General features: G+C 46.5%; 1 protein-coding gene across 2 annotated transcripts in view; it reads right to left on the bottom strand.

Annotated features, from left to right (window-relative positions):
- Positions 1-1,327: 1,327 nt before the first annotated feature.
- abcc8 (ATP-binding cassette, sub-family C (CFTR/MRP), member 8) overlaps positions 1,328-13,658 on the bottom strand; it is a gene marked incomplete at its 5' end in the record, with an annotated part of 48,061 nt that continues 35,730 nt past the window's right edge. For both annotated transcript variants that reach the window (XM_084476838.1, XM_084476839.1), the window contains 14 exons: positions 1,328-1,632; positions 2,155-2,217; positions 3,209-3,342; positions 4,696-4,799; positions 5,469-5,577; positions 5,835-5,913; positions 6,009-6,139; positions 7,223-7,343; positions 7,657-7,770; positions 8,025-8,127; positions 9,188-9,280; positions 9,585-9,812; positions 10,302-10,468; positions 12,421-12,677. In XM_084476838.1, coding sequence (XP_084332964.1) covers positions 1,495-1,632; positions 2,155-2,217; positions 3,209-3,342; positions 4,696-4,799; positions 5,469-5,577; positions 5,835-5,913; positions 6,009-6,139; positions 7,223-7,343; positions 7,657-7,770; positions 8,025-8,127; positions 9,188-9,280; positions 9,585-9,812; positions 10,302-10,468; positions 12,421-12,677 — 1,841 coding nt within the window. In that variant the 3' untranslated portion in view covers positions 1,328-1,494. The remainder of the gene's footprint in view (positions 1,633-2,154; positions 2,218-3,208; positions 3,343-4,695; positions 4,800-5,468; positions 5,578-5,834; positions 5,914-6,008; positions 6,140-7,222; positions 7,344-7,656; positions 7,771-8,024; positions 8,128-9,187; positions 9,281-9,584; positions 9,813-10,301; positions 10,469-12,420; positions 12,678-13,658) is intronic.

Raw genomic sequence — 13,658 nt, forward strand, 5'->3', positions numbered from 1 at the left:
ACCTGCGCGCTTGTTTTTTTAATTAATGAAATAAACGTGAAATATACATACACAGACTAAACTGTTGTGATATGAAACAACTTTATTTATCTTATAACCAAGTCTCATATAAAAAAGAAATATGGCCTTGCTTTTTCTTTGCAGAAAAATTAAAAATTGCAAAAACACCAATGATCATTCATAATGTTTGTCAATCAGATGCTTATTAATTTTCTGGGGAACAGTCAGCCTCCTATCAACTGTATCAATCTGTCACGGCTTTCAAACATGAAAATATGAATTTCGGGATGCCAATGACTTCAAGTTGGTTGTGTTTTAACCGGTGATTGTTGCGCCAAACTGTTTACAAAGGGACACTTGCTTGCGACGCAGCAAGCGCCTGCTAGTTGACCTGCCGGGCGGGACGATCAGTACTTCCCCACAGACTGTATCATTTGCGCCGGAACACGCCCCTGCTTTTCGCCGACACGCCTCTCCAGGCGCAAGTGTAATGGTGCCTGGTTGCTGCGGGGGAAAATCAGCTTTGCGCCGGGTGCAAACTAGCAACGACACATGCGTCGGTGTAGAAAGTCAATTGCGCCGGCCGCAAGATCGGGCCCTTCTTCTGTTCGGCGCACATGGCTAATTTGCATACGCGCACAGGACTGGCTGGTTCCGCTTGGCAAAAAATAGAACATATTTGTGAATAAATGTTTAAAATTCTGAATACTGGACATGGTGAGCTTAAACACATTTAAATGACCATTACTGACAATAAAATATATATATATTTTTTTTTTGGACGAAATTTGAGACCCCCTTCAAATTTTGCTTTTTGAGGCTTTCAGGGGGTCTCATGGGTTAATCGGGGGCCCAGCCCCCCCGGACCCCCGTATTTCGCACACTGTTTACAGAGCTTCCTGAAGGAGATAGAAGAGATCCTATCGTCAGGATATTTGCAAAGAATTTCCCTAACAGATATTGCAGGTGCTTGTCTAGAAGATTTTAGCAGGGGGCCCAGGTGGGGCTCAGAATAACACAGGGGGAGCGACCCACAACACCTACTCTGCAGAGCGGTGCAGAGAAAGTATGCATCACACATGACACGTGAAGTATTGCATCTGATAATCAGCCCTCAAACTAGAACAATACCAATGTGTACAACAAACGACATAGACTTAAGTCACTTTCCCCCTGCCACCCCGCCTCCATGTGTATCCAGACTTCTTGGATGTTTTCTTAGTGCCTAAAGTTAAATAGTTTCCATCGATTGACACCTTTAATTTTCCCATCGTGACAGGCAAGGCAAAAGAGTGATAAAAGTCACACATATTAAAGTGATAATTTAGCTTATTTTATTAACAAAGAATTAATATTTTATGTACAAATATAATACATGATAAAAAAGAAACTGGAGAAACGAAATATATCATCCATGGTAACAATTGCACTTTGAACGTTGTCCTTCCCGTGTCGCCGTTGGTCCTCCTCTCCGTACGAACCCCGTCCCACCCGCTACTTGTCGGCTCGTACGAAGGAGGCGAAGACGCTGTCCTCCTTCTCCAGGAGCGCGTGGGGCCTGTCATACTCCAGGATGATCCCGCGCTTCATCACAATCACCAGGTCGGCGTTCAGGATGGTGTGCACGCGATGCTGCAACGCACAACCACATGAGAACGAGCACTTTGAGAGAGACCGGGCACTCAGGGTTCAAGGGACATAAATAGAGAGCGGTGGATGTTCAGCTTGCCATCAAGAGCGGTTTGCAAAAGGGAAGGGTCAGACGTTGTTCCATGGAAAGCGGCGACACGTATAGGTGCACATGATTCATGATCCAGCATCCCTTTAGGGGATGCTGTTATGCTGTACTCTAACATCAAAGTCAAAGTATCGCAGAAAACGGAGCACAAATTGCCTCTTTAGATTATGTGAAATACAGGCATCTCATACTAGCTGAATGTTGGATGAGACATCAATCCACCGATTGATGTCTCATCCAATCAGAAACCAGGTCGGTTATAGCCTGGGATTCAGTTGATTTGAGATTGATCTTGAAATCATATACCACCTAGATAATGCAGAGCAGATGAGAGAGCAGAGCTGCTGGGGGAACAGAGGAAAGGGCCATGCGGTATTCCAGAAGCAGTGAAACGGTGACGGTGCAGGTATACTCACTGCTATAGTGACCACTGTCCGGTCGGCGAAGGCTGTCATCACCACCTTCTGAAGGATGCTCTCCTGCAAGAAGGAGATGGGGACACAGTCATCCCATCTCCCTTTATTCTCCATTCTACTACCCAACACCATCCCCTATTGCATCTGTTTACTCTTTAGTTATCGTAGAGTTGTACACAATCTTCCTACAGAAATATAAAAGGAATTGCCAGCTCGCTAAATTTTCACAGCGGGTTCATTAAAAATATAGCATCACAATGTTTTAGAGCGCACTGGCTTCTAACAGGCTCTCTTGAGAAGCTGAGGAAGGCTTTTATCGTGAAGCCCTTAGTTTAAAGTAAAGCCTCCACTAGGGCTGCTGCCTCACTGATGAAAGATCTGCTCTACTGCCAAACAGGCCTGCAGCGCTGGCTCACTTCATCCCGGCTACAGTGCAGTGTGACAGGCCATTTAGGCAGTGTGTGTGTCATTTAAGTAGTGTGCGCGTGCATGTGTGTGTGCAGAGTGGAAGAAGTAGAAGGAAAATGACACACTGTGTGTATGTGTGTGTATACTTAAACACACACACAAATTCATGCATGATAAATTTAGCCTGTACAAGGATTAACATAAGAAGTAGCTAGGGTTCTCATATCCTTTTTTTATACATTGGAGTGGAAACCCCCCGCCCCCCCCCCCCCCCATCTTCATAACTTTTTCAAAATTTATATTCTTTAACATAAATTATTCTCCAACGTTGTCTGACCCCTTTAAGTAGCCTACTTTATAATATAATATTCTCCTCAAAATACCCAGACGTTCATCCAACTCATTACAGCAACAATTACAATTTGAGAATTACACAGCGTTAAAAAAAAAATTAAAATTTTTTGGGTTGTATAACGAACTGAGCCTGCAGTATTATATTGTAGTATAGCAGCATAGTATAGTAGATGATAGTATTACATTCATAAAATTGTATAGCAGTAGATAGTATAGTATTAGATGGTATAACATAGTATAGTAGTAGATACTATACTGTCATAAAGTAGTATGGCGACGTGGCCTTTCTCACCGTTGCCATGTCGATGGAGGCGGTGGCCTCATCCATGATGAGGATGCTGCTCTTCCTGACGAAGGCCCTGGCCAGGCAGAACAGCTGCCTCTGGCCCTGGCTGAAGTTCTCCCCTCCCTCCGTTACCATGGCGTCTGCAGAGGAGACAGCAGGGGTCATGTGTACGCACGTGACAGCTCATCTTCACCTGTCCCTCATATTCAGTGGAGCACTGTTGTTGTTTTGTTGATGATGGCTACTTGTGGTCTCCAGAGCACAATTATTTGTAACCCTACAGCTATCAGCTGCAGAGATCTTGTTACATTTGAAAACCCGACTCGGGGTAACTTTTATATTTGTAGTTGCTTCACTATTGATCGTGTGCTTTATTTGTTCTCAGACCTCACATGAAACTAACGACCTCACTATATAAAAAATTGGCTTATTCCCAATCACAGACACAGTAAAATAACACAGTAGAATGAAAATAACTAAAGCCTGACTCCCGAAAGCCTCCCATACATGTCATCCATCCAGGGAGAGAGTGAGAAGAACACAAGGCCACAATCACCAGAGTGACCAAGGTGGATTAACCAGCACACACTCCCTTACACACTCCCCTCATACGACAACATGAGTGTGATTAACGATACTGCAGTCTGCAGTATCGGCCCCTAGAACAGTGTGGGGTCTTTATCCTCCAGAGCAGAACAAACTATCGCTGAGCTCAGCTAAGTCCTTCATCGTGCGCGGCTGCGGTGAGGCCCGTGTAGTTTAATGATGGCCGGGGGGGGGGGGGGGGGGGTTACAGAGGGGGTGGGCCACAGATCTAATGACCTCCACACAGCACTTTCTCCTAACATCACAGTGCTTCCTTTAACGTACCATTGAAAACCAAGCAGAGTGGTTGTACATCGGAAGTGATGGTTCCGTATCGCAGGTTCCATTTAAAGTGTGTTGCGTTCTTTTACAGATAAGTTTGGTATACATACATTTTTTATTGGGAGGATATGTTTGCTTTCCATCATATAGTATGATGTGAATGAATGCGTCAGTGCTCAACTTATGCTTAGCAACGGTCATTATTGAAAAATAATTCACCACCGGAAGTCGGGAAGGCCCATGCAAGGGAACGGAGCGTTTGAGAAGAACCGTGTAATAAAACCTGATCACACCATCTGCTATTGGGTGCTCTAGCATGATATCCATCTAGTCTGTGTGTCCCTTCACAGTATTTTTTATAATTGCTATATTATGCTTATATTAGTTCCCCTATTGTCTATGAATATATATTTATTAATATAAGATACTGTATATATGTTTAATTTCCATTCAAGTATTGTACGTTCAAAATGACTTCAGTGAAATCTAAAAAGAAGCTGGTAGTTATGGTGTACATGAAGCCGTCCTTTAGTGCACAGTTCATGTGTCCAACTGGAATGTGTGTGTAGAAGCACGTGGTGTGTGTGTGGGTGTGTGTGTGTTTGTGGGTGTGGGTTTCATCTCACCAAGGCCTCCCGGTAAGCATTTGACTACAGGTTTCAGCTGAGCTATTTCCAGAGCTTCCCATAGCATCTCATCTGTGGCCTTCAGCTCAGGATCCAGGTTGAAGCTACACACACACACACACACACACACACACAGGCACACAAGCATTGCAAACATAAAATGTATAAATTATTCAACAACCATTTTCATAATGCAATGAACAGCTGAACGTTAACAAGTGTGTCAAATAAGATTAACTAAATAGAAAGGATAGAACTTGAATAAAAGTGAAAAACTGAAAAAAAAAAACGAGATGGGAGACCTATATATATCGGTTACATGGGAGTGGCTAGCATGTCAACACTACCAACGTATAACCACAGCTTCTCACATCTAAAAGATAGCCAACAGATAGTAGCCAACAGGGGATGTATCTCCCAGCACTCAACTCTCCTTACCCTGTTCAGATTACTCTGCTTGAAGAGGCCAGTGGACTGAGCCACTGCCAAAACCGTTCCCCAAGAACCATGATAACTATGGTATGAGGATTCCAGCGCAAGCTACTCTGTAGAACATGTTTTTTATCAGGGCAGAGCGTGTCACTTTTCTAATCTTTTCTAACAAGTACTAATCAGTGTTGTAGCGGCCTGTCTCCAGCCATTCAGATTGTGTGTCTTTGTTCCTATTTTGGGGAGGTGTGTGATGGGGGGAGTGATGGATCAGCGGAGAGTGTGTGTGTGGGGGGGGCGAGTGATGGTGGATCAGGGGAGAGTGTGTGTGGGGGGGCTGCTACCGGATGGATCCGCTGAACAGAAAGGGGTCCTGCAGGATGATGGAGAAGCGGGAGCGCAGGGTCTGCAGGGGCAGCTGGGCGATGTCGATGTCGTCAATCATGATCCGTCCTGTGGGCCCAGGAAAGCAGACCCCGACTCAACACCATCGGCTGGCTAACGTGGAACATTTGCTTTGATTTGATGACAACAATGAAAACCAATCGACTCTTGACAGTTGAAAGTCATTCACACGCAGGGGTTGAATCAATATTTTATTTCATCACTTGCACACACCTACACGTACACAATAACACACACACACACACACACACACACATGCGCAGGCAGACACACACACACAATTACACACAGACACCCAGCCATACCTTCAAACATGTCCACCATACGGAAGAAAGCCAGAGAGAAGGAGGATTTTCCACTTCCTGTCCTTCCACAAATCCCCACCTGGGTAAACACAATGGCGTGGTTAACAATGGACTGATCCATGGAATCCATCAGGATTATCGAGTGACCTCGCTTATACAAACATGCCATGGTACCTTCTCGCCAGGGCGGATGTGTGCGTTGACGTTCTTCAGGACAGGTTTGAGCGTGGCGTCGTAGCGCACGCTCAGATTCTGGATCTGGATCTCTCCCTGCTGGGGCCAGCCATCAGGGACCTGGGAGGCAGCTGGACGCAGGGCGAGAGACACCGAGAGACAGAGAGAAACAGGGTGAGATGGACAGAGAGAGGGAGAGAGAGCAACAGAGAGAAGAACACAGAGTTGTTATGTAACGTTGCATAACAATTCAACAAGGCACATGGGCCATACAAGTATTTTCTTTCTTTCCCTGAGTGACAAGAACGATTTATATTCTAGCAATGAGCTGTGGTTGGGTAAATTGTTTTCGAACAATCAAGTGCAAAGAGCTGGAACAACAAAAAGCAAAGCGGGTGCAGCAACAATAGATACAACAACAGTAGTCACAAAATAAACATTGAACTGTCACTACTCTCCAATTGCAGAGAGACAGCAATACAAAAACCCAACCTTCAGTCATAATGACCAAAGGCACGGTTGTTTTGCCAGCCAAAACTGCCAGAGAGCGAATCCCAGAGCAAATTCTATGTAAAAAGGCTTTTATATATGCAGCACGTTTGCAAGAGTGATTGAACCACAAATGGAAGTTCACTCTTGCAATATTGGCCTTAGCCATCACTTAATCTAACCTTTACGACGATTACCACCGAACAGTCTGGCATTTGTACCGCTAAGACATGGATTATAATAACTGACGTTCTAACAGTGTCTCCTGGTGGAGACACTGTGTGTGTGTGTGTGTGTGTGTGTGTGTGTGTGTGTGTTTAAGGAAGAGGTATTTGGCAGGTCATCTTTCACTTTCACACACTTCGCCTCAGTGTTGACTGACTTCAGTAGCTATGGTTCATGCCCTGGTTCATACCCCTGCAGCATACTCATTTCTAACCACAATCTTTAGAAAGTGTTTCCATCCTTCCTTTGAGGTTATTATGTTCTGGTCATGTGACTTGAGCCTGGTCATGTGACTTGAGCCTGGTCACGTGACTTTGTGCCAGCCCAAACGCAACCCCCATGGGGGACACGACTACGCCGGGTAAGACGGTCGGAGGGACGGTTCATTTTACTCTCATTTAGTAGGAAACGTAGGAGGAGTGGAACTGGTGGAGCTGGTGTCTGGTCAGACACGGCCCAACCGCTGAGAGGAGGTTAAAGACGAGGCCGCCGGGACTCACTCAGCAGACCCTCGTAGTTCTCGGGTTCCGTCTGCAGAAGCCCGTTGATCCTGTTGACCGAGCCCAGCTGCACCTCCATGTCTGCCAAGTTACGCACCATCCAGTTCATGTAGTTGGAAACCTGAAACGGGAGCAGGCGTTTAAAGTATGCACACTGATAGATATAGTCAACACAACAAACATGGATACATACAAACAGAGATACACACATGCACGCACGCACGCACGCACGCACCCGCACACACACACACATAGATCAGAGCAATAAAAACAACAAACATAGATACACATACACACACACACACACACACACATATACAGAACTATACACTACAATCAAAGATATATACAGGTGCACATACCTATGCATGAAAGCACACACACCAACAAAGGAAGAGAGACACACACAGAGAAGCCCACCCACCACCACCCACCATGAGAGCGTAGGTGAGTCCCAGGCCCACCAGACCTGCAGACAGATTGCTGTACAGAGCGTTGCTAATGGAGGTGACAGCTGCCACCAGCACCACACAGGCCCCGATGTACTCCTACAGACACACACACGCACACACACACACACAGCAGACTATTATTACACAAGAAAAGATTATAATATCTTAGTTTTACACAAAGTACCAGAGAGCACAGAAATCGCAAAGTTGCAAAACAACAAGGTTTTGTACTTTTCTTACTATCTGTGCATTTATAAACACCATCAATATTCCTAAATGTAGAGTATTATACCAGACACCACGGGTTAACTCTTGTCTAATGAGCGTGACGGTGAGAAACAGGTGGTTACCATGCGGACCTCCAGCCAGCGGTTGGCAGCAGTGAGAAAGAGGGAGGCGATGTTGTTGGCGTCGGTGAACTCCAGCAGCCTCTGTCTGAACCTGGGCTCGTACCTGCCCCCGCCAGGGCACACAACACAAGCAGGGGCCGTTTAAAACTGTTACAGTCACTCTTTACAGCCTATCAATGCTCAATGTCAATAATAACATGTGTGTTGATTGATTAATGGTGCTGTAGGTACGATTCAAGAGCTTTCATTTGAGAACAATTCTTTAGAAATCAAATAGCCATCCTTCCGTGAGAATATCTGTTTCTAGTTGACTGCGCTTGCCGCTGTATAAGATTATAAGAAGATTTAAGACTGATTTTAAGACTGGGGGGGGGGGGGGGGTGTAATCTTTTTAATCTTTTTTTTTTGTGTAATGTATACAAACACATGGTAGATAAACCCCATGATTGCATCCCTAGGATTCTGACCGCTGATGTCTTTGCATTGTTAAGTTGATCCTATTTATTTATTAATGGTTTATTTGATAGGGGCAGATTGTACATGGCACAATGTAGCACAGCTATCTTGTGCATGTATCACAGTGACTGTGCTTATTTTGGATGCTGATCTGCAACCCTTTCTGTGAAAAGAAGGTCAACCGAGTACAACAAATTACAATAGAGCACACGTTGAATCAAATGTAAATAGAGCACAGCAAGATGCAAATAAACACACTGCGGAGTTTGTTTGGTTCAAACAAACAGCCTGATTGGAATCTGGGGCTGGGTCAGGCTGCACACCTGTTGTACAGTGAGTAATCAGTACACACAGTTTAAACCAGCCACCATCTATCATTATAGTCAACCTCTACAAGTATAATGTAGAGGTTGCGTATAATGAGACATAGAGAGGGTGTAACAAGCTTCCATGCACGAGATCTCCATGAGTGTGTGTGTGTGCTGATGCCTGGTTGAACCTGATTGATTACTCAATGTGCAACAGGTGTGCAGCCTCACCCCCGCCCCAGAGTCCAATCAGTCTGACTCGAGCCAGGTGAGGCTGCATCAACCAGCCGTCCACCACACACACACATCCAGCAGTTACATAGCTAGAGAACACTAGACATGAGCAGAAGTGTGCTGCTGAATGACCCAGGACAGGGCGTCTCTCCCAGCAGGTGGTACCTGAAGGCCCGGATGGTGGTGAGGCCCTCCACGGTCTCAGAGAAGTGGGAGAGCAGAGGGAGCTGGGTGCTGTCCTCCAGCTGCTGGAGGTCCCTGTTGGAGGACCGAGGCAGAGATAACACCATGGATAAAGTTTTGTCACGCTTAGACGCATAGAGATAGCAAATAAGAGACAGTGGGAGAGGAGAGCCACAGCGATTATCCCTGAAGGCGTCTTTCAGAGCTCCGAGAGATTTGTCCGTCATGGATCCTTTGACAATATTATTTCCCCATCATCAATTCATCCATCCATCCATCCATCCATCCATGCGCTCACCCCTCCATCCATCCATCCATCATCCGTCCCCCACTCCATCCCTCCATCCATCCATCATGTCATTCCCCCCTCCCCCTCTACCTCGAGGCGACCCGGAAGTACTTCTGGATGAAGTAGCAGGCCACGGCCAGGGGCAGCAGGGCGAACATGAAGACGGGGGTCACGTAGCAGATGACCCCCAGGGCGGAGAAGCAGAGCAGGGTGGAGCGGCTCAGGCACTCCAGGGTGGCGGGGATGTGCTGGTCGATGGTGTTGGTGTCGGTGGAGAAGCGGTTCAGGATGCTGCCCAGCGGCGTCGTCTCAAACAGCCTGTCAGGGTCAAACAGGTCCCATGTCTCCTGTTTATTTTCCCATTAAAAGTCTCTTATTTTCCCTACAATATTTTATATTTTATGTTTCATTTTATTGATGATAGTAAAACATTTTTCTAAATGGATCAGAAAATTGGATTCACTACAAGGGCAATCATAAAAACCAGAGCAGGGTCACTACTGGTTGTTCAATGGTGTCTGGGGCTGTGTGTGTGTGTGTGTGTGTGTGTGTGTGTGTGTGTGTGTGTGTGTGTGTGTGTGTGTGTGTGTGTGTGTGTGTGTTTAATGTGTGTGACTCTCTGTGTTATTCTGAAGCGAAGCCAGATGGCACTCTGGGTAATGAGGTGGACAAAATGAGGTGGACAAAATAAAAAAACTAGTGCCATTACAGGGTTCATCAATCAAAGCCCTAATTACACAGAGACACACAAACACATCCTTTCGACAAACACTCTCTCTCTCTCTCTCTCTCTCTCTGTCTCTCTACCTCATGGGGGCCAGTATGATGTTGTGCAGCAGGTTGTGGTGGAGCTCCTTGGCCACGCGCAGGCCGGTCCACTCCACGGCCACGGCGCTGGCCAGGCACAGGGCGATGCCCAGGAGGCTCAGGACGCTGAACACCGCCAGGTACCACGAGTGGCTCAGCCCGCACTCCTGCTGGAGGGGAAGGGACACGCAGCACAACGCGGGTGAGGAGGACTGGAGGAATGGGACACTAATGACACACTAGACCCTCAGGAACAGGATCAGTTAGTCACCAGCTGATCAGGCCAGCAGGCTAAGCTGGCTGGCTGTCCCCAGTGCCCTCCTTGGTCATTCTGCCAACGAGGGCAGGGCGTGGCCAGGGTAGAGGGCCAACAAACAAGCAGTAACAGAACGTAAACCTCAATCCAGCTGAGGACTATTAGCCACTCACTATTAATAATAACACAATGAATTAATTAAACCGCTCTCATTCCATTTTATTTATTATGTACTGGACCTGGCCATCAATACATCTGTGTGTGTATGTACTGTATGTGTGAATGACTGTGTGTGTGTGTGTGTGTGTGTGTGTGTGTGTGTGTGTGTGTGTGTGTGTGTGTGTGTGTGTTTGGAGTGTGCTATTTGCGCATAGAGGCAAAGCTGGGAGGTTGGGAACTATTAATACTACTGAAGCAGAGCATAGTTTTGGAAGTGGGGAGCAATTTGTCTTGTGGAGGACAGGAGGTACACACACACACTGGCACTGTAAACAAACACAGCACGAGGAGTTTTCTGTAAGGAAAAGGACATCATTTTTTGCTGTAGTCCCTTCACACTATCTCTTCTAATAAATAACTTTATTTATTAGGGGTACATTAATTAAATACTAACTAACATAAGTTAATGCAGTAACAAGCATAATGTTACCATATGGTTAAGGGTGAGGGTTATTACTATTGCATAAATTAATACCTAGGTTAAGATTAGCACTGTTACATTTCTTAACACAAGCACCGTCAGTAAATGATTAATACACCACTAGTTAACTGTTAAGTAACTGTTAGTTACTGCTTATTACTGCATTACCTAATGTTAATTCAGGGTTTGTAACTGAAGCCTTACTGTAAAGTGTTACCAATAATGATAATAATAATTTCATTTGATTAATTGACATCTTCTTATTGTGATCGTCGGAACCCAACACACGCTGACCCACATACACACACTGGAGGGGACCTCCATTAACGTATGAACGAGTCTCAACCAACTAAGTCTTTCCTGTCTGGAGGCAGAGTGAGCCGTGCAGATGGGACTAATAGCTTATCTCTTTACTCAAGGGCATGTCAGTGAACGCTCCAGTTGTGAAGTGTTATTAATGACCATTTTTTATTAGTTTATTATTTTCTTCATTGATGTACAGAGAAATCTGCAAAGATACACTATCTTTAAAAAAATATTGACCTATAGGCCTATATATATTCTATATATAACATGTTTATTTGTATATTTGTACTACTTTTAGTTAATGTACAAAAAGGCTCCGTAGTATCTCTCCCCTTTACCATTGTAAAAAGCATCCCTCCCTTCAAAGGAAGTATGACAAAATGGCATTGCCACAAAAACACTGTCAACCTCAAGCTTCTCTTACGGTCAGAGGATATCTCAGGTCTGGGTTCAGATCATTAGTTTCTGTCCGCTACCTTGTTAGGGGAACAGGGTACACTTGAGCTCTGACCCCTGTGGTTCTCAGTTCTAAAGCTGGAGCTGGAGAGTCTTTCATCATCTCCACAGAAAGCTCCAAATTGTGTCTATGTATATTTAGGTCGTGGGCCTACTTCCATCTTCCTATCTTTTGATCATTTCTGGTTTATTTCATATAGACAGATACAGTGTACAAAGACAAACTGAGAACAGCTACCCAACAAAGTGTCCTAGTACTTATTTTTTCAGATGCTATTTTACAACACCCGTGCCTAGTTTTGATAGTGCATGCGTCTGATCATTGCGGATGAATGGTACCTCCACACCTCCTTCACTCGAGTAGAAGAAGATGTCCAAGAGTGCACACCTTCAAGATCCACATCAAACCTTCACGTAGTTCCCCGCTGCAATCTGCAGGCGTCCACAGGACTCTCTCTCACCTGCGCGGCCGTACAGTTCCGTGCGGAGGCGTCCAGCTTGGCGGCGATGACCTGCGAGGTCCAGTGGGCCAGCCAGTAGTCGATGGCCACCATGAGGGTGTGCTTGAGGAGCTGGGACAGGCAGAGCAGGGAGAGGAGGAGGGCTCCCGCCGACGACAGGTAGGCCCCGCAGGAGCGCCAGGGGATGGTGGCCCGCTGGCGCATGGACTGGGACAGGTCGTCGTCGTCGTCTTCGTCCTCGCCTTCCAGCGACTCCTCTGGAGGGTCAAACACGCAAACGCACGCAAACACACACACCCACGCACGCACGCACACACACACACACACACACACACGCACACAGAGAGGTGAGAGAGGTCCTCCGGCTTCGGGCTGGGGTCGTGACACGCTGCCAAGACCCAAGTCACGGTGTGTGAGGAAGTCTGTTTTGTTTTTGTTTTTTTAGGGTCATTTGCATTCTTAACATTTTTCTAGTTGCTGTCGCTTTGTATCTCACACACTGCAACCGTTTACATTTCTCTGCATTTTTTTTGAAGGATTGTTTTGCTGCTGTGAAGGTGCGAGTGCCTGAGCTCTGTCCTGTGCGACGATACCGGTTCTGGGGAGGCTGATTGGTACATTGACAACCCGTGCTGCAGCTCACTCACCTGTCCTCTAACCAATCAGGGTTTCCGAGAGCCACCCCCCCCCCACCACCACCCCCCCTGCCCCCCCCTATCTCCCCCCTCCAGACAGAGCTCAACCATCCACCTTCGCAGTCACTTTGTGATTTGATGATCGCAGTGGATCCACAGAATGACGGTGCGTGATGGTGAACGGACGACGCACTTCTAAGAGCGAGCGCTCGAGTGGGACAGACGAGCAGCGGCGTCACCGGAGCACACAAAAAGACAAACTCAAGCTCAACACTAGGGACGGCACGATGGGAGGAGTCACAGCACCTCCTCCTCGCTAGTTCATATCCGACATGAAGACATGCAGCAGACTTTATAGCATGTCGGGGAGGGGTGTCCTATATATCGCTACGACAAGCCACATGGGAGGGGGGGGAGAGACGGTGAGAAGGTGAGAGGAGGAGGTGGGAGGGGTAGGGAAGACATGAGCAGAGAGTCATGCCTTCACAGCGTGGAGGGAGAGGGACAGGACACGGTGGAGCACACAATGGCCTGATGGATGGGGGGAAGGGGGGGGGGGGGGGGCTGGGGTGCGCGGTAACCAGCGGTAACACAATGCCACCA

This window comes from Micromesistius poutassou (assembly GCF_964030765.1).
Source record: "Micromesistius poutassou genome assembly, chromosome: 13".
Taxonomy (NCBI): Eukaryota; Metazoa; Chordata; class Actinopteri; order Gadiformes; family Gadidae; genus Micromesistius; species Micromesistius poutassou.